The sequence below is a fragment of the Chrysoperla carnea genome, chromosome 5 (assembly GCF_905475395.1).
Source record: "Chrysoperla carnea chromosome 5, inChrCarn1.1, whole genome shotgun sequence".
In the NCBI taxonomy this organism is placed as follows: Eukaryota; Metazoa; Arthropoda; class Insecta; order Neuroptera; family Chrysopidae; genus Chrysoperla; species Chrysoperla carnea.
In genome coordinates, this window is record NC_058341.1 from 66,251,042 (window position 1) to 66,274,893 (window position 23,852).

The 23,852-nt window shown below is 29.2% G+C and overlaps 1 protein-coding gene across 1 annotated transcript; it reads left to right on the forward strand.

Moving 5' to 3' along the window:
- Positions 1 to 16,523: 16,523 nt before the first annotated feature.
- LOC123301329 (probable cytochrome P450 4p3) lies at positions 16,524 to 20,381 on the forward strand. The gene is made up of 4 exons (XM_044884066.1): positions 16,524 to 16,568; positions 18,355 to 18,595; positions 19,963 to 20,142; positions 20,215 to 20,381. The coding sequence occupies exons 1-4, from the start codon at positions 16,524 to 16,526 to the stop codon at positions 20,379 to 20,381; spliced, it is 633 nt and encodes a 210-aa protein (XP_044740001.1).
- The last annotated feature ends 3,471 nt before the right edge of the window (positions 20,382 to 23,852 follow it).

The window sequence follows — 23,852 nt, forward strand, 5'->3', positions numbered from 1 at the left end:
ATCAATTGCTGTTTCTTTTCCAATTCCTTGAAAATAAATATTTTATTTTATAAAAAAGGCAATTAGTACAATAAAATTAAATATCTATAAGGAAAAAAGTGTCGCTTCTTTGAAATTTAAGACAGTTGTTTATTAGGTTGTAACAACTTCGTACCGAAAAATCGATAACTCGGAGGGGGAAGGGCGGAAAGTCTTTTCTTCTTGGAGATTTAAAAAAACGATTTTTACAAATTTAAAAAAAGCTATGGAACAAATATTAAAATAATAGTTGAAGCTGAAGTAATATGTGCATTTTCGTTTCTTATTCGACTGTTTAGTTGACCGAAATAAGTCAATTTTAAGATTATGCATTCTTTAACGGTAAAAAAAAAAAAAAAAAAAAATCAAAAAACATTTTAAAGGGGAGAGGCTTTTTTACAAAATTTATAATTCATAATAAATACAGAAAGAATTAATTAAAAAAAAATTGCCGATTTGATATTTAAAAAATTTTTAATCTTAATACTTAACATAATCAATTAATCGGCTCAGTGGTCGAACGGTCTAAGGCGTTAGTCTTTGACCGTTAGGCTACTGATTGCGAGGTTGCGGGCTCGAATCCAAGCAGCGGCAGTGTGAACATTTATAATAAATGGGGGTGCAGAAGTATTATACGATTATTAAGTATTATACGAAGTAACCGATTCCATCCACATCATAAAATGTAATTGTATATATGTAGTTAAATAAATAAAGATTAACAAATAATGATGAGGGTGGTCTCTGTTAAGGCATATGCCAGAGATGCGGAGGTTGAACCCCATTATTATTATTACTTAATACACTTTTTTTATCTTAACCAACTAAGACATTTTTTGGTAAAACATTTCGTGAAAAAACTGTTTTCAAAAATAATTGTTACATATCTGATTTATACAGTGTGTTCATTTCAAAAGTATCCACTCTTAATAACTTTTGACTTGATGTGATTATTGTTTAGACACGTCGATTTAAAGAATTTTCGTTTGACCCTTTCACCTCCAGCATCCCTACTTAACTTTGAAATTTCAAATGACGCCCCTATCTTGTTATACATCATTTGCATAAAATTCTCTACGCAACCTTGAAAAAAAATTGAAATTGATCGATTGGTTCCTAAGATATACCACACAAAAAATGGAAGGTATCTTTTGACCTGATGTGAAGAACCAATCGAACGATTTCATTTTTTTATCATGGTTGAATAAAGAATTTTAGATAAATAATATAACCCTTGAAAATGAGGTGCCGCAAGGTTGGGGGAGCCATTTGAAATTTCAAAGTGGGGGTAGCTGAGGGTGAAGGAATGAAATTTAAATTCTCTAGGTACCAGTTTTGAACTTCTCCCTTGATATCTTTATCGATGTGTTTCCACTGAAACCAATAATCACAATAGGTCAAAATTTATTAAGGGTGGATACTTTTGAAATGAACACACTGTATATTAATTACAAAGAAATCAAAAGTAAATACATTTAAAAGGTTTGAAAAAATAGCGAAGGTCATCTCTGAAGTACTACGATAATTTTGCTAAAATGATTTGAATAAAATAAAAAGCTTAATTGTGTAAATTTTCAACCCTCGAACTAAAAGAGGGGTATTATAAGCATGAAGTGTCTGTTACCTGTGTGTTTGCCTGTAGCATCAGAGCTCCTAAACAGATAAACCTATTTTGATTTTTTGTTTGTTTGAAAGTTAATTGGATCGGGAGTGTTCTTAGCTTTGTTTTAAGTACGAGATTAGTGTTCCGTATCCGAAACAACTAGAAAAGAGGCGATGAAACATAACTAAGAACACTCTCGATCAAATTACCTTTAAAAAAAATTCAATCAAAATCCGTTTACAAGCTACGATACCACGAATCGATCAAGGGTGATTTATGTCGGGGGTCTATTTAAATTTTTAATTTAATATTATTAATTTTTTGATTCTTTAATATTATTGTAATCTAGTCATTCATAAATTTTAATTTACTGTAACTTTGCTTATGATAAATATGTTTTTTTTTCGTTTTAAATTGTTTTACCAATCAAATAAAATACCCTTGCTTGTATAAGATAGTGGTATAAATATTAAAATTAGATATTATTTTGAAAGAGATTGACTCAAGTATTTATCATGTTTTATCAATAATAATTATATAATTTTTGTTTCCAGTAAAGTCTATAGTAAATAGTCTCTCATTAATGATCAATTATTATATTTTATAATAATTTAAATAAAATAGTTAAAGGAAATCAAAATGGCCTTGAATTTTATGAAATTAATAGTCCCATCAAGATAGATAAAATTTTTTATACGATTAAGTTTTGAGTACAGCAATACCACGAAAGCCAATTTTCATCGTTTTACTTGTAAAACAAAAATTTTCTTATGCGCAGAAAAATAAAAGGGTGATTTCGGATAAATAATCGATTTTCAACATTTTTCCACAATTTACTCGAAAACTGTACATTTTAAAGAAAAATTAAACTAATCCAAAGTTATCGGGTATAATTTCCCATCGAATTGTAGGTATAAACTTTTTCTAATTTTTCATATTTTCTGAAAATACTACATCAAAATACAATTAAGCATGTTTTTGGTGGTTTTTATAGTTTTTCTTTCTAGTGGTGAAAATTATAAGGCGGAAAAAATTATATACAGAGTCTCTAGCTCAGTTGGCTACATATGGAAAAGTTTTTTATTATAAGTTAAAATTTATTCTTTAAAAAAAGCTCAGCTTTCAAAAATATTAACATTCAGTTTTTCACTTTTGACATCGAATGTAAAGGGTGCTACAAATTTAGAAAGTTCGATAGAAATGTTAATGGTCGTTTAGAAATGTAGACTATTTTGAACAGATAATAAGGGAAACGCTTCAAGAAATCACTCCTGAGATATGTAAGAGTGTATTTAAACAATTTTGTAAAAAAACAATTACATGTATGGAACGCGAAGGTGGACACGTTGAGGCAAAAACGAAATGAAGATAACTGTTTTAACTTACGTTTACAACTTTGGACTTGAGTGTTTTTTCCCTAAAATGTATAGTTTTTGAATAAATTATAAAAAAAAAATACGGGAAAAACGTGGAAAATTTTATTTAAATATCAATTTTTTCGAAAATGCGAAAGATTTAAACTATTAAAATATACTAATCAGTTGGAAATTTTATGCATGACAGCTTTTATTCAAAGTATTTTTGCCTAAAATTCACAGTTTTTAAGAAAAATTAAAAAACCACCAAACAAACGGATAATTCTATATTGACATAGACTTTTTAGAGAATATGAAATATAAAAAAAAGTTTATACATACAAATCGAAATTTTATGCCCTTTAACTTTGGAGCGATCTATTTATTTTCTTAAATGTATAGTTTTCGAGTAAATATCAAAAAATTGTGGAAAAATGTGGAAAATCGTTGATTTTTCCGAAATCGCAATTTCATTTTTCTGCCCATATGAATTTTTTATTCTATGTGTAAAAAGCTAAAAAATGGCATAGATGGCATTGCTGTACCCAAAACTTCACTAAATTATAAGAAATTTCATTTAACTTGATGGGACTATAATAACCATTTATGAATTATTATGTATGTCCTCCGTTATTTAAAAAATTCTTCTTTTTATTGCATGATTACCTCTATTCTGTTAACTGTACAATGTATTTTATACAGATTATCGAAAATGTAAAGAAAAATCAAAAAAACGCAAAAACACGTATCTTCTCGTGTTTGGAGAGATCAAGTCTGTTTTTTTTTGTGCAAGTCCACAGGGACGTCGCAAATAGGTAAGAGAGAGGCAATCTGACAGGAATACAATATGAATTATAAGAAAAACATTTAAAAAAAACTTTACTTAATAAGTAATAATAATAAATAAGTGGATAAACAAAGTAAAAATTCATTGAGTTGAAAAAATTGCATTCGTGTCTAGAACTCGAATAGCCTAATTGGTAGGGCGCTTGACATGAATCCAAGAAGTCCTGGTTCGAGTGTATTTTTTCAATTCTCTCTTTAATTAAAAACTTTACTTGTTAGAAAAGGCAATATTTGACAGATTTAGAGATGATATATTTTGCTTAGTTGATTTTAATTTCATATTTATGCCTGACTTCATATAATAAAGAGGGCAATAAAATAAATTATTAAAAAAAAATGAAAAACCCGACTGCGTCAAAGAAAATTTCATAAGGAAGAAACAAGTTCAGTTGTTTACATAGCGACACTAACAGTCGGGGCTCATTATTGGGAAGATTGGAGTCGGTCTAGGTTTTAATCTAGAGGTTTTTTCCTTTTCTGATTTTCTTTAACGCAGTCGGGTTTTTTCATTTCTTTTATTATTTATTTAATTTTAGACTTTTTAGTGTCCCAGCACAAAAAAAACTCTCTTATTATACTTTATTAAAATTTCTAAACCAATTTATTATTCCTAATTAAATTTGAACATATTCCTTATATATATTATAATCCCCCTTTCATTCCAAAAAAAGTTCTGATATAAAATTTCGTTTTAATTATAATAAAATTGTGTTAAGATCTGCTACCGATTTAAAGCTCATATTTTGTAATTTTACTCAATAAACAAAATACTACATAGTGATTTTTTATATTTTGCAAAAAAGGAATTCCTTCATTCAAGGTTTTTTTTTTTTAAATATACTTTCCAGCTTTGTTGAATTTTAATAGGTTTCAATTATTTAAAAATGCATTAAGAATAAAGTTTTAAATAACAATTTTGTTCAAACACTTCAAAACTTTTCACTTGAACAAACATTTCTCTTAATTAAGGATGTATGAGCATGACAACAATGTTTGATTTAAAGGCTCAAAATTTGTTTGTAGGTAGTCTTTTACTCAAAGAATATATTATTAAAATTTCAGCTTAGGTACCCGTGCAAATTTTTAAGAAAAAAGTCATTAAAAATCGATATAAAATACATTGGCTCTTATGGAGGAATCTCAAAAAACGACATATTTTGGAAGTTTTTGATAATTTTCATTTGGAATGAATGAAAACAAATTTAAAAAAAAACTTTTTAATAGAAAGTAAACATATTAGCAATGAATTAGAAAAGAAAAAAACTAAGTGTCACCGTCCATATAAGGGATGTAAGAGCAGGGTAGATTAAGGGTTGAAATTATTTTTATCTTATTTTCAACTTTGATGATGAATTTTGTTATAACTTCATGAATGTAGACGAAAAATAAGAATAAAATTTTTCGATATGTGTCTTGGTTTTCGAAATATCGAAAGCTAAATAATTAAACAAAATTTTCAATTTTCGATATTTTGAAAATTAAGCCAGATATCGAAAAATTTTATTATTACTTTTCGTCTTATATCGTCAAGTAATAATATAAATTTATCATCAAAATTGAAAATATCTATTTTTAAATTTGTGCCCCCACTACCATGCTCATACATCCTTAATGGATTTTATTATTAATTTTAGTAAATTTTTAGATACAGAATCACAACACCATCTCTTTTTGGGTATTGTAAATCTCTATTTGTAAATTTCGTTAAAAAAAATTTAATGTATATACTGAGTGAGGTGTAAGTAGATATACTGCAGTTGAAAAAGTATCAGTTTCTCTAATTCTAATAGTTTATTACTAATGTCATACTAATGTGTCTTGGTTGCAGAATTAATTTGTATTTTAAGTATTGGTGTTGAGAATTGAAAAAAAAAGTGAAAACAAACAATTGACTGGGTTAATTGATGAAAAATTGTGACTTTATAAATCCCCTATATTAAAATTTTATTTGTAGCATATTCAGAATTTCAGATAAAACAAAAATAAAACTATTTTTGTTAAGGAAATTATTTTATAACTGTTCTAGCTTGATATCCGCCCACTTCACTGGACTTAAGAGTCAAAACCACCGCTTTCTAGCCTCCACCTCTATTGATCTCACTTATCCTTCTTCCATAACACTCGATAATGATTCATTTTAATTAATTCGTTAAATAATTCAATTAGTGGATCATTCATTTATTTTAAGAATTATTCGTTCATTTAGAGAACGCACTTTCACCCATTTACCCCTTATCCCCTCTATATAACACTGCGTAATATAAAAAAATGTCTACTTTAAAGACAAATTTCTTACATACTATCCTTTTACTCTTTACTTTCATCCTTTGGACAATAAGTTATGTGACCTTCGACCGCTGAATAACGATCTATGGTGTAAAAAAGCTAATAAAAATATTCATCGATTTTCAATTAGGGGGAGATATTTTGCAGCGAAAATTTTTAAGTTTTCCATTTTTATCAATACCAATAAGTTTAATGGAATTTTACGTCGAAAGCAAAATACCGCATCTTTCTAGCATGTATAGAAGAAAAATGGTAGTTTTGGGGGAAGTTTTTCCCATTATAAGGAATGTGCTACATATATTTTAAAGTTTTCTGTTATTTTTACTTTATTATTTTTTTTTCTGTTAATGTTACTTTATTTTCGAAAAACAAACCCCTATCATTCTAGCGTGAACAGAATTGTTTTCAAGTTATAGCGGTTCAGCGTTTTAGGCCTGAAAACGTTTAAACTTTATAATATTGGTTAGCACATCTTAATATCCTGGACTACTTGTAAAATAAAACAATATTCCTTGCAAATAAACAATATCTAACCATATTTTAGAACTTTTACACATAATTAATTAATCAACAATTATTAAAATATTTATTATTGCAAAATTAATTTTTTTCGTTTTTCGCATTTTCGAACGTGTTTTTAAGTCGTTGGTATATGGCATCTTCATTTTTTATGAATATATATGTAAAAACAAAAAAAGAGCCTTAAATGAATCCGTTACGATGATTTTCTGAAGTATATTTTTCATTTGAAGAAATCCGTATTTTTGACGAAAAACTTGTATATGTCAAAAAATATTCGATAGCTTTACTTGAAAAAATTTGTGGATATTTTTTCTATAACTGTCATTAAAATTTGACTATTTTTGGAGAAATAAGAATAAAAAAACAAAAAAGACGGTTTTTCCCCATTTTGTCGGAAATTATAAGGTAAAAATTATTATAAGGTAAAAATAAGAAATTATAAGGTAAAAATAAATATATGTTAAAAATTACTTGTATAAAAGTTCTAGATTTTGGCGTGATCAAGAACTTTTTTACTGAACACATTTCATTCTGCCCGCAACTTGTTGGAAAGTTGGAAAACGAAATTATACAAATAACCACCCCTTTTTCACCCCCCCCCCCCCAAACACTCTCCAACCCTTCTGCTGGGAAATAGGCTTATTTTATATTCCTTATAACCTCCTTCACCATTTCCAATCGTTAAACTGCTGTTTACAATTTATCTTTTTTTTAGTAAAATTGTGTTAAAACTAGAGTGATACCCACCCGCTTCGCTGGGTTTAAAAGTAAAGATTGGTAAAGATTGCTCTCGAGAGATAAGCGATCGCTTATCCCCTTTCTATAACACTCGAAATAATGGTAAGAATTATTTTACATTCTATTTTTTTGTATATGTATAATAGTTATTATTCATTGAATATATCAGAGAAGATGTCTGTGAAAAATTTTATATTGACTATTTTTACAGAAATCTGCAATTTATGGTAATGTCAAATGTCCAATTAAATTCAATTTTTTTATTTTTATTATTATTTTTTAATATATCTTTATAAATGATAGTTCATGTGTTATTCTGATATATCAACTATATTGCTGTACAGTTCCATTAATAACCATTTGCTAGTATAAGCGTGAAAGCGTAACAAACAAACAAACAAACAAACAAACATGCTTTCTTTCGCATTTATAATATATAGAGATATCATAGTAGGGACAATAAAATCGATGCCAGCGCTTCCAGTGAACAATTTTGGCGTTAAAGGGGGCTGTTATTACTAATTTGCAGTTCTTTACATGTTAATGTTATAGAAATGTCAAATTAAAATTATTGTAAAACACGAATTAATTAAACTTAATGCATTAAAAATTGTGAAAATAAGAAATCAAATTGCCCAAATATTATTTTTCAAATGTAAATTATCATAATTATTTATTTAAATTTGTGAGACAATAATATTAAATTTTCAATGTAAGTCTTAAATGCAATCCATACAATTATATATGCATCCATAAAATTCTATAATTAGAGTAGTGTGTCGTTACCATGGAAACGAAACTCACGCACGGAGCGAATAATTAAAATTATGTAAATAGTTATAGGTACTAGCTTTGGCATGAACAGGAAGTAATTAATGTTTGAATAAAAACTCATCTTTAAAAATTATTAATATTTTTAACTATATGCTTAAATATTTTCAAGAACTCCAGATGTTAATGTTATACCTACTAAAAAAACTTGTTTTCTAATCAAAAATTTAAAAAAAAATCATAAACCACGTGTTTGTATATCATTATCCGCTCACATAACAATATGATAATGAATTCAAATAAAAACAAACAATTTAATTTTTAATTTTAAACAAATAAAATTATTAATTTTAAGGACGTTCATGCGTCAACGATATTAGTAGAGAAATTAAAAACAATATGATAAAGCGATAGTTTAAATGATTTTCTATGATTTAAAACAGGAAAAATATCCTGTTATCGAATTAAATTCATTAAATTTTAAGTTTAAAAAGTGACTAAAAGTAGGGTTTAACATGAGACTAAATGGAAAATATAAATCGATATTTTTCAAAAATTATATCGATAACCATACTTGAAACTTTTACCAGTTAACTATTATTTAAACTTTTAATAGAATTTCAAAAAAAATTTCTATTTTCTACTAATTTAAAATTCTTTAAAATTTACATACTGTTTCCCTATGAACGCACATAGTAAAACAGGTACACGCATGAACGTCCTTAACATAGTTGTCCATTATTATATCATTACTTCAAATAGTAAAATAATAAAAATGCACTAAAACGTAAAAAAATAACGATAATATAATGTAGTTATAATTATTGTTATTTTTGAAGTCGGTGTCAGCCAAGTTAATGTAGCAAACTGTTCTGTCACAGTTGTTTCCTTGGCTGACACCGACTCCAAAAATAACAATAATTATAACTACATTATATTGTCGTTATTTTTTACTTTTTAGTGCATTTTTATTATTTTACTTTTTGAAGTCGGTTTTCTTTTTGTTAAAAGTTTCATTAACCCCCGAATCAAAAAGAGGAGTTTTTTTACTATGTGTGTGTGTCTGTTTGTGGCATCGTAGCTTCGAAACGGATGAATCCATTAAAATTTTTTTGGTTTTGTTTGAAACTTAATTTAATGGGGAGTGTTCTTTGCTATGTTTCAAGTACGAGTTTAGGGTTCCATACCCGAAACATTTTTCGGGGATTTTAAAATTGTATTTCACTAGAAATAAGTTTAATCAAGTAATAAGAAAATTGTTGCCCCCCCCCCCCCATTTCTCAACTTTTGGGTCTTTTTACAACCTCTCAAACCTCTCTCTCTCTAAACGAAAACTATCTCCCACATTTGACTTTTGACCGGCCATTGTCATTGACCTTATTGACCTAATTTTAAGTGTCTGTAATAGGTTTCAAACCTATCAATATATTTGATGTCTAAATGAACGAAAAAACGTTTTAGTTATTCAGTATTTATCAATAAACGAAAACTATCTCGCACATTTGACCTTGTTGACCTACGATCTTCATAATCAAAATTCCAAAAAATTGATTTATAGAACTTTAATTTACGTGTGATAGCAACAAAGATAACTAATAAAAACCAACTCACACGTGTATTGACACGAGGTTTATCTTCCCCCCAACACTACGAATACTTGATTTTAGAAACAGGCATGCCCTCCAAGCACTCCCTAAAAATTTCAGCCATTATGTATTTCTTTTAAGTAAAACTTATTATTTTCGGTTCTTCCGAAATTTAGTGTAGTATATCGCATATATACAAGTTGATAATACTTATAACGTCCATCTGATAGATCAGTGACTCGCATGCCTATATAAAGATAATTTTATTGCAAATACGGTAGTATATGATTGCCCAATTAATCGGTCAAAAAATTACAAGCTTTCCAAGTCTTGACCTTATTTTTCTAGGCAACCCACTACAGAGATATTTGTTAATATTCTAAATTTCATAAAAAATAACTTGATTTGGTAAGCAGATGGGTGAAGGTCGACCCCACTTTGTATAGTTTTTTATTTTATTTTGTAAAACTGTAGCTATATGACAAATATTTCCGTTTTACTAATATTCACAGTGCGGAAGTTAATAAGTTCACTTGTGGACTTGTTATGAGATCAACTCGATAATTAATATTTGGTAAGGTAAATAATCTTATGGTTTCGTGTCATCTACATGCTATGAATATAGTTACAGATATAACACCGTAACCTAGACAACTAAAACTTTTTTAAACGAAACAAGTGAAATTTACAAAATTTAAAAAAGTCCCGAAAATTTTTCGGGTACTAAACCCTAAACTCGCATTTGAAACATATCTAAGAACACTTTACATTAAATTACCTTTCAAACAAAACCAAAAAAAAAATCAAAATCAGTTCATCCGTTTAGGCACTACAATACCACACACAGACAGACACACACACAGACTGGAATAAAAATCAGGAAATTTGGCGAGTCTACCAAGCTTTCCTCTACGATTTTTTTCAAAAGTGCTTCGTTTTCAAATGAGCATGTTGCTGTCATATTTGAGTTATCGTTCTGAAAAAATGCAGCAGTGAATTTTCGGACACTATGACCACTAAATAACATTAATAATTATGAAACAATTCAGCATTCAGTGAATTATGTATGTATTGAAAAACAAAAGTACTTAAGTACTGCATTTTCGAGGTATACAAGCTCATCGGTGCAATATTTTTGCCGGAAAAAATATTTTATCGTTTAATTATTAATGTTTTCAAGTGGTCATAGTGTCCGACAAATTCTCTGCTGTGTTTTTTCAGAACGATAATTCAAATATGACGAAATCATTCTTATTTGAAAACGCAGAACTTCGTAGAGGAAAGTTTGGTGGACACGTCAAAAGGAAATCACTCGGGAAGTTTCAAGTATGAGTTTATCATTTAAAAAAAACAGTTATTCCAAAGTTTTAAACCACTTTTATGGTTAAAATACTTTTGAGGTATTTTCAGCATGGTATTTGCAGTTCCTATGCTAAAGCTATGGTCAAATTTTTTTCAACAGATTTTAACAAGAAATTAAATTTAAGAACTTAATAGAGCTTACTATTAAATCTCAAAGTTTCAGAAATATTGACCATTAAAACACGAGATACTTATGCCTACGTTCCCTATTATGGCCAGTATACGTCAAAGTTAATATCTCTAAAACAAAACGACCTGGTGCCTATCCTACTTAAAAAATAGCTGGGAGGACAGTGAGTTTTACGTGCTTTCATTGGGGAAAACAAAAACTTTGCTTCGGGACCTCACAGCTAACATTACTCTGAGCCTGTGAAAAGTAGGAAAAACTGTCGACAAGTGCATTTATACTGGAAATACTTAAATTCAAGTTTCAAGACTAGGTAGGATCGATGAACATTAGAAGAAATTCCATTAGCAGAACAAAAATAATAGCTGCATTTCCTTCGCTACGCTAATAAGTAAGAATAAGGAATACGCTAATAAGTAAGAATAAGGAATTTAACTGATATGTACACAGAAAAAAAAGCCTTGAATGATGTTCATAAATTAATGTTATGTAAAAATTCATGGATTTTGTTGAAAATTAAAAAAAAAATGTAGTTTAATATATTAGCTTTATTATAATACTAGCTGATTCCCGCCCGCTTCGCTGGACACACTAACCACTTGGATGTGAATCTATACTTCCTTTATTAACGAAATGTTTTACTTCGATTTGATATTTATTGTAAATTTTTCAAATTTTAAATACGAAGATACAGTGCCAGTCAGTGAATACACAAATTTCCACATCACCCATGAGGTACTGTGTATTGGAATGCGTTCCCGTTATTGATTGTGGCGGAATCCCCAGTAGGCCTTATCCCTTAAGCTAGTGGATATCGGAGAGTATTAAAGGACCACTATTAAATCCGCCTCTTTTCGACTCGGCCGAAAATTTGTCATCACTTGCTACCTCAAACAGTACTCAAAAATACTTTTTAAATTTCTTTATCCAACCTAAAAAATTATTTTATTCATAAGAGTAATCTATCTTTTTCTTTTTTTTTCAAATAAACAGAAATTTTTACAAAATTGACCTATTAGGACTTTTTTTTTTCATTGTTTATTTTTAACGAATTTTTTTGAAAAAAGTAAATAAAAATTAAATTACAAATTTGAAAATTCGTTGAGATAGGAATTCCGTAAAATCCGTTCTTAGTGGACGTCTATGTCACGAAAGAGATAGTTTCGGAGATTTTGTGATGAGTCAATTAGTAGTAAATCGCTTATATATATATAGAACATGTTAATGCAAGATTCTAGTTAAGATATTTCCAAACTATTATTGCCAAGAACTTCACAATATTAGTAAAATGAAACCTTAGAAATCAGATGCAATTTTTGAGAATTTATCCCTATGGAAATTTTGAGAAAATCGTTTGTAAGTTGGAGAAATTTAACATGCATCTTCACCAACAGAAAGTAACATGCATCTTTATAAAAATGGTGAAATAAAATTCACAATTTCGACTGTTTTTTACTTCGAACTCTCTGAATATAGTCACGGTTGTTCGGAAACTCGACACAAACTTTCCAAAATTACTTACTAAATATTTTTCCTTAAAGTTTGCTATCGGATTGTAAGTTTTTTGATAAAATATGCTTCAAAAAGTGCATTTACGGTCGTTCTCACTACACCGCCACAAGTCAGTAGACCTTCTTCAATGAAGGTTTATTTTGCTCAAGGAGATGGTCTGCATTGGGATGTAAACACTGTATCCGCTTCCCCTCTTGGCAGGCATGAATACATTGAACTTTAACACTTAATTACCCGGTCAAATTAAATAAAAAAATATGAGTGAAGGTACAAAAATTCGCACCCGGCTGAAATTTGGTAGAATTGTTAAAAACACCATCGAAAATGAAATCTAAAAAAACGTTATCGATACGAGACGTGGAAATAAATGTACGCGGGGTCAAAAGTCACAAAAACAGATTTTTCGTGATTTTCAGCAAGTTGGTAAGTTTTATCATAAAATTAGCTCAGGCGAAAATTGTAGATCAGATAAATAAATATGAAAATGTGTCAATACTTTCTTTCCTGAGACCCACCATTTCTGAGATTCAAAAAGTTGGAATTATCATAATATGTATAAGTACGCCACGTACATCACTGAAGCTGTAAAACAAGTAAAAATAGTTTTCTATTGATCAGTGTTTACTTACATATATATAGTTTTTACTAAGAAATATCGGTATAAATTTTCAATGTAAGCCATAGAATTATATGTCCATTCATAAAATCATATGAAGATTACAACTTTTCCAACTTTTTCAATCGTTGTATCTCAGAAACGGAGGCTCTTAAGAAAAAAAGTATTGAGATATTCTTTATATTTAAGTATCTGATCTACAATTTTCGTCTGAACTAATTTTATGATATAACTTACCATTTTTCTGAAAATGAAAATGATTTTTTGGGGATACTCGGGGGCCGCGGATTTGTACCCATGTGTTAATCCAGCCCTGGCGTCCTACTAGTCGATGGTGGAAACTAAACCTTGATCTCTTTCCTCCATAGGTAATTAAAAAACTTATTTTTAACAAAAATTATAATTTATAATTTATAATTAAATCATAATTATTGCCAAATTAGAGGTGTTTAATTTATGTTGGACATGAATCGCTTCATTCATATTGTACCCGAGCTTAGTCATTTATGTTGGAGCCGAGTTGTTTCTTAAAAACACAATGTTTTTAACGGTTTTTATTCAATTTCTACAAAATCATGTTTTAGTTTCTTTATTATTGTTAATCTTAGTTCTCACATGTATTTATTTTTGGAATTATATTCGTGTGTGTTATTATATTTATGTATCTAAAATTCCTGGACCACCAGCTTATCCAATTATTGGAAATGCAATTTTTCTTTTGGGTTTATCTCATCAAGGTAAATTTTAGAGTTTTTATAATATAGTTTAGAAATTTATCATGCAAGAGATGCATAAACCAAACGACTTCTCCCTTAAGAATATTAAAATGAGGGGAGAGTGTTGATTGATATGTTTTTCAAAGCCACCTTAAAAAAATAGCACAATGCAAATAGTCTCTTCATATAACACTGTTATTCCCGCACACTATGTATTTTTTGTTGAGAATTTCAATATTAAACAGATACCTTGGAGCAATATTACAAATTGTATAGGTCTTAATTTTTATTAAGATATCATACTGTTACATCTTTTGTTTTAGAATTTACACATACTATTCTGAAAATTGCTGAAGATTATCAGCAGAATTTGGGCCGAATATGGTTTGGTCCAATTCCCGCCATCGGAGCATCAAACCCAGATATTGTTCAAGAACTTTTAACAAATGAAAATGTTTTAGAAAAAGCCTACTTAATGAAAAAAGCTTGGAATCCTGTATTGGGAAAATCAATTTTAACATCAGAGGGTATTATAATATTTTCTAAATTTTTTAAACTAAAAATCTTGATAACCATTAAAATACTTTTAGTTCCAGAATGGAAACATCATCGAAGTATTATAATTAGAGGCTTTACTCCAATCATTTTAAAATCGTACTTTAAAATATTTGTGGAAAAAATTAATATTTTAATACAAAAATTAGATTTGGAATTAAATAAAGAAACACCGTTTGATATATTTGAATATTTGTCAAAAACTTCTTTAGACTCAGTTTGTGGTAAGAAATTTTCCGATAAATCGAAACTTGTAAAGAGGGACAACTTGCTAACAGAGTACAGGGGGGGGGGTATAAATTTTTAAAAAATATACACATATCTGCCAGGTTTTAAGGAAATATGTTTCAGATAATAGTTGTTTTAGTTTTTAATTTTTTCCCCATCTTGAATAGATTAATTTATTACGCAGGAACACAAATTTTTGTACAATATATTTCAAAACTAGAAACTATAAGTATTCAAATGAACATAATGACATTTTAAATAGCACCCTTTTTTTAATAAAATAAGGAATAGGTGACAAAACGCCAAAAATATGAAAAAATTCTGCTTTTTTACATGTTTTAAAAACAAATGCGGGTGTAATAAAAGTTTTTACAAAACAATGTGCCAGGGCTTAAAAAAATGTAGTTTACGTTTTCGTATGACATGAAAAAAATTACAGTGCGATAGTATTTTAAAAGATACAGGATTTTAAATTCAGTGTCAATTTTTCTTGGAAAGCCAATATCTTGGTCCAGAAACCTCGTACGGGAATTTTTTATGTTGTAATTTAATTTTTAAAATTTTGGGAATAACATTTCTCACCCTTTTAATCCTCTGTGCAAGGGGCGATAAACATTTTTTAGCAATAGATTCCAAAGCTAGAAAGTAAAAGTTTTCAAACGAGGTGTTGCGGTTCAAAAATCGATGATTCGCAGAGAGACAGTTGCTTTAAATTTAGGTAAAATTTTGTTCCACTTTGGTTGAGTATATTAATTGCCCTTTAAAATACACACAAGCAACGGAAGCCAAAGGAATAAGTCTGGTAAATGCCCAGAGGGTTGGAATGATTCAAAATGTTGGTTGATTTGTCATGTCCATTTGTTTCCACGGCTTATATGTGAATAGTAGAAAAGTAGTTGAGACTAGTTACTATAAAAGGCAGTGTCAATATTTTGATGAAAAATGCTATTTTCGCAATGAAGGTCACGCGGCGTCTTTTCCGATTTCCTGCAATAATATTAGTTTTTGGGATTCCGTTCCCGAAATGTAGACAACGGATTCCTTTTACTAAGACTCTGCTGTTTGTTTGTTCGTCTGTCAATCAGCAGGCCATATCACATACACCGCAAAAGTTAGACTGCACCTGTTAGGTATGACGTATGACAGCGAGTGGATTATTATTGCCGCTTTAACAACAAATACCGGTAAAGTGCGAGCATGGGGTTCCGCATACAAAATATTAGGTACCTCCGCATTCATTTTAGTTTTCTTATAAAACTATCTAATAAAAAGTACATAGTGTAAACTATGTGCTTTACTATGTACATAACTTGTAAGATGGTATGAAATCCTTCGTACGCTAGTTGACTGGTTTGATTACACATATTTCAGTAGGTATTTGCGGGGCATAGGCGCGAAAATCGTTGTGTTGAATCGGTTACCAGGTTTCAGCATAAGAAATGAATAACATAACAATTAAATTTGATTTCAGGGTCAACAATGGGTGTAAATATAAACTCGCATGAAGATGATGGATCTTCTTACTTTCATGCTGTACACAGGTCAATATAAAAGTGAAAATATTAATATAAATTGTTTCTAATTCTGGTATAAATTTTAGTTCGTTGTATCTTGTAGTAGCTCCATACTTGAATCCAATCAAGTTTTTTAATATATTTTATCGATTCTCACAAGATTATAAAATGGTATTAAAAAATCGTGAACATACGCAGGAATTTACTAAAAAAGTTGGTGATTTCATTTTTCGTGTTCGAGCTGTGACACTAACGTAGGATTTAATATATCTGTATTTCTTTACAGATTATTTCGGAAAAAACAAAAATTTATGGCAAACGTTATAAATAATAATGAGTCAATTAACATTAAAGCAATCAACCGTAATGTATACAAAAAACCATTTTTGGAATATTTAATGGATTTTACAAAAAATAATTCGAATTTTTCGGAAGAACAATTACGTAATGAAACTAATTTTATCATTATTGCGGTATGTTATTTGAATTATTAACCTTAAGTCCTTAATGAAGCGAAAATTCAATGGTTACTTTTGTCTCCCATTTGGAGAATTGATTATAATATGTTTGGCTATAAAGAAAAAGTACCTGGATGACCCGCGAGCTTTACTCGGTATTTTTTGAGTTAAAAAGGCTCATTTTTTATCCTAATATAATAATTTAACACTAATATAAGAATCATTTAAGATGTCTCCACACAAACACCAATTTGAATCTGCCGGTAATGTACTTTATTTCATCACCAATAGATGTCAGAAAGAGTCACATTTTGCAGTCAATATTTCAACCTAGCTAGAACGATTTAAAATTTTTTAAAGTTTAATGTTTGGAAAAACTCTAAAAAGGTCATTTTCAAATTTTTGGCTTAATTTTGAAGATTGCCTTTATCACAACAAAATAAATAAAAAATCATGGTAATAAAAAAAAAAGTAAATTTTTACTCTTGCCTTACGAAAGAGCAAAACATAATCCATCAAGGCAGCTAAATAGCAGGAAAAGTTCAATATAGTAAGTGCATCACAATATTAAATGCATATGCATCATACTATAATGTCACATAACCTCTGTCTCTCAATAATTGCTCCCATTACTCCCATCCTATTTTTAATGTTATAATTTAAAATAATAGTAATTTAAAATTAATATTTTAGTAACTTTTACTAAAGATAAGAGGTTGGCACTTTAGTAGGTATTACTTTAACTATTGAAGCATATGATATCGTAAAAAAATAGCGCGTTACCGCACCACAACTTTTTTAGGGCCATTTTACAAAAGTCCTGTTTTTTGCATTCAGCTGCGGTTTGCAAAAAGTGTACATTCGATCTTGCTGAAATTGTGTGTGATACTTCATGGACACAAAAGCTACAATCCATTTAAATCTCAGCTTTGAATCTTTAAAACAACAAGACTTATGAAGTTTTGAAATTTCGAGCAAAATCGATGGATTTTTTTAATTTGTGGAGACATCAATGGACCAATCGGGTTCATTCGCAGCTCATTTTTTTCGCCTTTTTACGGCGCCTAAGCTTATTAATTGCTTTTTTATTTTTAACTCAAGCCGACGGTGTGACGTACTCAGAATTCAAAAATTTAAAAAGTTATTTTGATCACACTAAGATAGATACTTTTTCATGTGATTGAATGAGCAAAAAATACACCATTTTAAAATTGGCATATCTCGGTCAGTTTTGAAACTAGAAAGTCGAATTAAAAAACAAACATATGCACAATTAAATCAGCTAGAACTTTTATTAGAATTTTTTTATAAGATTAACCCCTAAAAAGGGGTTAAGCACCCCCCTGAATGGCCGCTTTTTTGGTACGAAGGTTTTACAATTGTGGAAAATTTTTCAAAGATGCAACACTTTTTTCCTTTTAGATATTTAGTTTCATTGCACGCTAGAAAATTTTCCCTCATTTTAATCAAGTACTTTCCAGCCTCCTTTGAGGGAGCATTAAAGAAATATTAAACTATTAATAAAATTTCACTATTTTAAGGGTTATGATACAACAGCACTTTCTCTCAGCTATGTTTTATTACATTTGGCTGCATATAAAGACATACAAACAAAAGTATATAATGAAATATTGGAAGTTGTTGGTGACATAAATGTAGACTCAATCAATGTTGACGATTTACCAAAGCTCAAATATATGGAGATGGTTCTAAAAGAATCTATGAGATTAACTCCAACGATTCCACTAATTGTAAGAGAGCCATCCCAAGATATTAAAATTGGTAATATTTGCTTATAACGCAATTATAGGTTTTGGTGAGAGTTGAATATGCAAAATTGAACCCAAAATCCAGATGCCATTGATACTCCAATCAATACTTTAGAGTTTATTAAGCATTAAAAACTTAAGAAGCCTTTAAAATTTCAAAATTGGATAACAGAATGTCTTTATAATGTGATGAAGATTTTAGCAAGAAATTTTAATATTATTTCAAAATTAAAACTGCGTAGAATTATCAAGGAAAAAAACCTTCAACGCGGCTGACTTAAGGATGTATGAGCACGGTAGTGGGGGCACAAATTTAAAAAATTGATATTTTCAATTTTGATGATAAATTATGTTATAACTTGGCGATATAAGACGAAAAGTTAGAATACAATTTTTCGATATCTGGCGTATTTTTCAAAATATCGAAAATTGAAAATTTTTTAAATTAAGCTTTCGATGTTTGGTAAACCAAGGCTGGTATCGAAAAATTTTATTCTTATTTTTCGTCTACATTCATCAAGTTATACTAAAATTCATCATCAAAGTTGAAAATAAGATAAAAATAATTTCAACCCTAAATCTACCCTGCTCTTACATCCCTTATATGGACGGAGACACTTGGTTTTTTTCTTTTCTATGTCATTGCTTCTATGTTTATTTTCTATTAAGAAGTTTTTTTTTAATTTGTTTTCATTCATTCCAAGTGAAAATTATCAAAAACTTTCAAAATATGTAGTTTTTTGAGATTCCTCCATAAGAGCCAATGCATTTTATATCGATTTTTAATGACTTTTTTCTTAAAAATTTGCACGGATACCTAAGCTGAAATTTTAACCACATTTTCTTTGAGCAAAAGTCTACCTATAAAAAAATTTTGAGCCTTTAAATCAAACATTGTTGTCATGCTCATACATCCTTAAGGTAGTAATATCGGTAATAGACTTTGCATTCAGAACTTAATGAAACTTGGCATAGTTGTCCATTATTATATCAAAATTAACCAGTTAAATTTTTAGGGACCTTCAGAGAACTGAAAATCTGAACGTCCAGTTTTGTGAAATAAAATAAAATCTGTGATTTCCCATAAGGATCAATGTCAAATTATGATATAATAATGGACAAACATGCCAAGTTTCATTAAATTCTGAGTGCAAAGTCTATTACCGATAGTACTACCTTAAGTAACAAAAGGACAAAAGGTTTACATATAAATGAACATTTTACAAATTTTAAGGTAGGTCGGATGACAAATCTTTTTCGAGTCCCCAAAATCTGGTAGCATGAGTTTTTTGGATTCCTCATATTTTGCAAATTCAACCTTTTGGGTGCGGTTTATTGTTTTAAAGTAAAACAAATTAACGGAATTATGAACATCTTTAGGCAATTATATAATTCCAAAAGGAGTATCTATATTAATTCCAATCTTTACTATCCATCGAAATCCAGAATATTGGGAAAATCCATTAAAATTTGATCCAGAACGATTCACAGCAGAAAATATAAAAAATCGTCACCCTTACGCGTACATTCCATTCAGTGCTGGTCCTAGAAATTGTATTGGTATGAAAAATCAAATTAAAATATTTAGGTGCGTCCGTGTGCGACGAATTTAGATTAATTTCTTTTGTTTAGGTGGTCGATATGCATGGATCTTTATGAAAACAACGTTGGCTGCATTATTAAGCCGGTATGAATTTCACACCGATATAAATTTGGACACATTAAAGTTTGAAGCAGCGATTTCACTGAAATTAGTTAATGGGCACCAAGTACGAATCACACCACGATATAAATCATAAGATGTTTTGTTATTTTTGTAAATAGATAGACATAAGTAAAATAAAGTCAATTTTTATTAGAAATTTCTTTATACCAAAAAAACTCAAAAATTTTTAAAAATTCGAAGTATTAAAAAAAAAAAAAAAAAAAAACATTCAAACTTTTCGAGTAAAAAAATTCGAATATTAAAGTCATATAGCACAGCAGTGCGAAGCGTAGATTAGTTTAAAATGGAAAATCGAAAATTGAAAGTGTAATGTAAGATGATGATGTATGTGAAATGTGTATGCTTTTGCTGTGACTATATATACAGGACGTCAAATAGACCTTTTTCACACCCTTATATCTCAGAAACTGTTTAAGCTATAATGTTGAAATTTTCAACTTTAGTAGATATATACTCTGGGACGCCGTAAATCAAATTTCACGTTCACGGCTCTCATCGTTTCCGAGCAATAACGCGTCAAAAAACGGCCACGCCCCGAAATTTTGTTACTGACTGACATAAATTCACAGCAAAACTGAGAAATGGTATAAAGATGCGGTTTTCGTTAAAATAAATTAGAGAAAAATCATACCCCAGAAAAAATATCAAATTTTTTAACGGGAGATGGGAAATTTCACTAATTAAAGGTGCATTTTTACCCCATTTAAAAATCAATGTTAAAATATGAACCAATCAGATGGCTAGTTTTTTTTCCTATACACTTTGTATGGGAAAACTAAAATACGCTTAAAAATTTGTTATTTATATAATTTTTATTAAATTTTGATTAAATTTGAATAAATATTAAATAAATAATTAAAAATTAATTGTGTATTTCAATATTTCCAACTTAAAATATTATAAAAATTAAATAAAATATTTCGAAACAATAATACCCTATCAAATTCAAAGTACCATGTAGAAAACACATTAAAGTGATTTTGTCACATTAATTAGGAAAATTTTAATTTGCCTTTATAGCAAAAACTGTAAGAGATAGAACAAAAGTTTAAATTTAAGAAATGTTCCTTGCATCAAATTAAACAATTCTGTATGAAAAAATTTTTTGTAAAGGTAATTGTTTTCCCGTGAAGAGCAAATAAAGTAAAATATGAAATTGCAATTTTCGAGAAAACGGTAAGTGATAGAACAAAAGTAAATGTAAAAAATGTTCCTTACATAAAAATAAACAACATTTGTTTGAAACATTTTTTCGAAAAAACAATCATTTTCCCTCGAGAAAGTAAATAACCAGTCCTGTTTTTTTCGTTAATGCAAAAGCAAGCAATTTTTGTCCTTAAATTTAAAAAAAGTATAAATATATTCGCACAAGAAGTTTTAAACCATTTTGATCATATCTCTTGTAGCGTTCACAACTAACCGTTGCTATGGCAACGAATTTTATTTTCTTAAAAACAATGGAATTGTTATGTTCAACAATAAATAATTTTGCAACCAAATTTTAAAACCGACACCCTCAACCGATTGAGTTGATATTTTGTATACATGTTTAGATTTGATAACAAAACATGGTAAGGTAAGTGGCGTTATTATTTTTCCATCACTTCCACTATAATTGATTTATCTATAACCCATGTCAACCCATGCGCAGTACTATTACATGTAATCCTCATGTGCGCACTAGCAATATTTAAGGCCTACATGTGCGCAGTAACAAAATATAAACTAAGCTAATGCGCAGTTCAAGGATTCAGGTTAAATGCATGCGTAGAACTATAATTTGTGATTAATTTATGCGCATTTTCAATATTTAAGGACAAAATATGCCCATTTACAAAATATAAGGTCCCTGTATGCGCAGTTGTAATATTTAGGATCAACCCACGCGCAGTACTATTTCATGTAATCCACATGTGTGCAATAGCAATATATAAGGCCTACACATGCGCAGTAACAAAATATAAATTCAGCGTATGTGCAGTTGTAAGATTCAGGATAAATGCATGCGCAGAACTATAATTTGTGATTAATCTGTGCGCACTTCTAATATATAAGACCCAAATATGGGCACTTACAAAATATAAGGCCCCTGTATGAGCCGTTGTAAAATTCAGGATCAATACATGTGCAGAACTATTATATGAAATTAAGCTGTGGGTATTACCCATGAATAAGGCCTAAATATTTTCAGTTACATAATATCTGTCTGTCCGTCTGCACGTCTGTCTGCCAACACGATAACTCAAAAACGAAAAGAGATATCAAGATGAAATTTTTATAGCGTACTCAGCACGTAAAAAGTGAGGTCGAGTTCGTAAATTAGCAATATACGAAAATTTTTGGTTTAAATTTCTTGTGTAAGTTTTTCCTTTGTACGTATTTATTTTATATTTTACTTCGCAAGTTTTCGGAATAGAAAAACGAATCCAAAAATAAAAACTTGCGAAGTAAAATATAAAATAAATACGTACTAAGGAGAAACTTACACAAGAAATTTCAACCAATAATTTTCGTACTTTAGTAAAAAAATTAGGCCTTTGTTAAGTAGGTGCTTGACGTTTATCTGAAGAATACTTTGATTGTTTAAATTTAAATTTTGATGTTTAAAAAAAGTTGTGAAAAAATTATAACGTCATAACATTAGAGGGGAAGAGGGAGGTAGTAGGGGATTAACGATTTTCTTTTGTTCTCCTATACAGGTGCGTGTAGGTATGAAGTCACCGAAATGTTGCTAATGTAATACTTTAATGCTTCTCTAGGGAAAAGTTACTCAATAAATTTATATCATTTTTATAAATTTTTTTCGAAGAATTTTTTTCTCTACGGGATTTTACAACTTTTTTGGGCTGACGTAATTGAGTTTATTGGGATTCTGTGACATCTACGCCTTTTTACACATTTATGTTTTTGGTGGGATTAAGTTATACAGGCTGGAACATAGGAGTGTGATTTTTTGAAAACGCTGTATAACAAAAACCCATAAATTGTGGAAAAACGTTGAAAATCGATTATTTTACACTAAAAAAGAATCATCGAAATCGGTTGGCGTAATATTGAGTTATTCGCCCTCTTGTCACGCATACTTAATGCAAATTTAAGACTTTTATGATTTTCTCATGGATGTCGTTATCAGAACTGGACCAAAATGAAATGGGACCACACGAAAACTTTCAAATAGATAAAGAATCATCAAAATCGGTTCACCCAGTTAAAAGTTCTGAGGTAGCACACAAAAAAAAATATATACAGTAGAGTTGATAACCTCCTCCTTTTTTGTTTGTAGTCGATTAAAAAGTGAGAACAATAATGAATCCGTTAATGAAGCAGCAAACACAGATGTAAAAAATTATTTTCAAAAGTATCACGGTGAATACTTAGTTGCAGAGCGAAATGCTACTTCGCGCGATTTTTTATAACTTAGTTTATAAATAATTATAAACTAAGAATAAAATATTGATAACTTTTCATTTATTTATGAGTGTATACAACATCTTATTAGAGTTTTTTTCAAACTCAATTACATTAGTTAATTTTCAAGAATCTG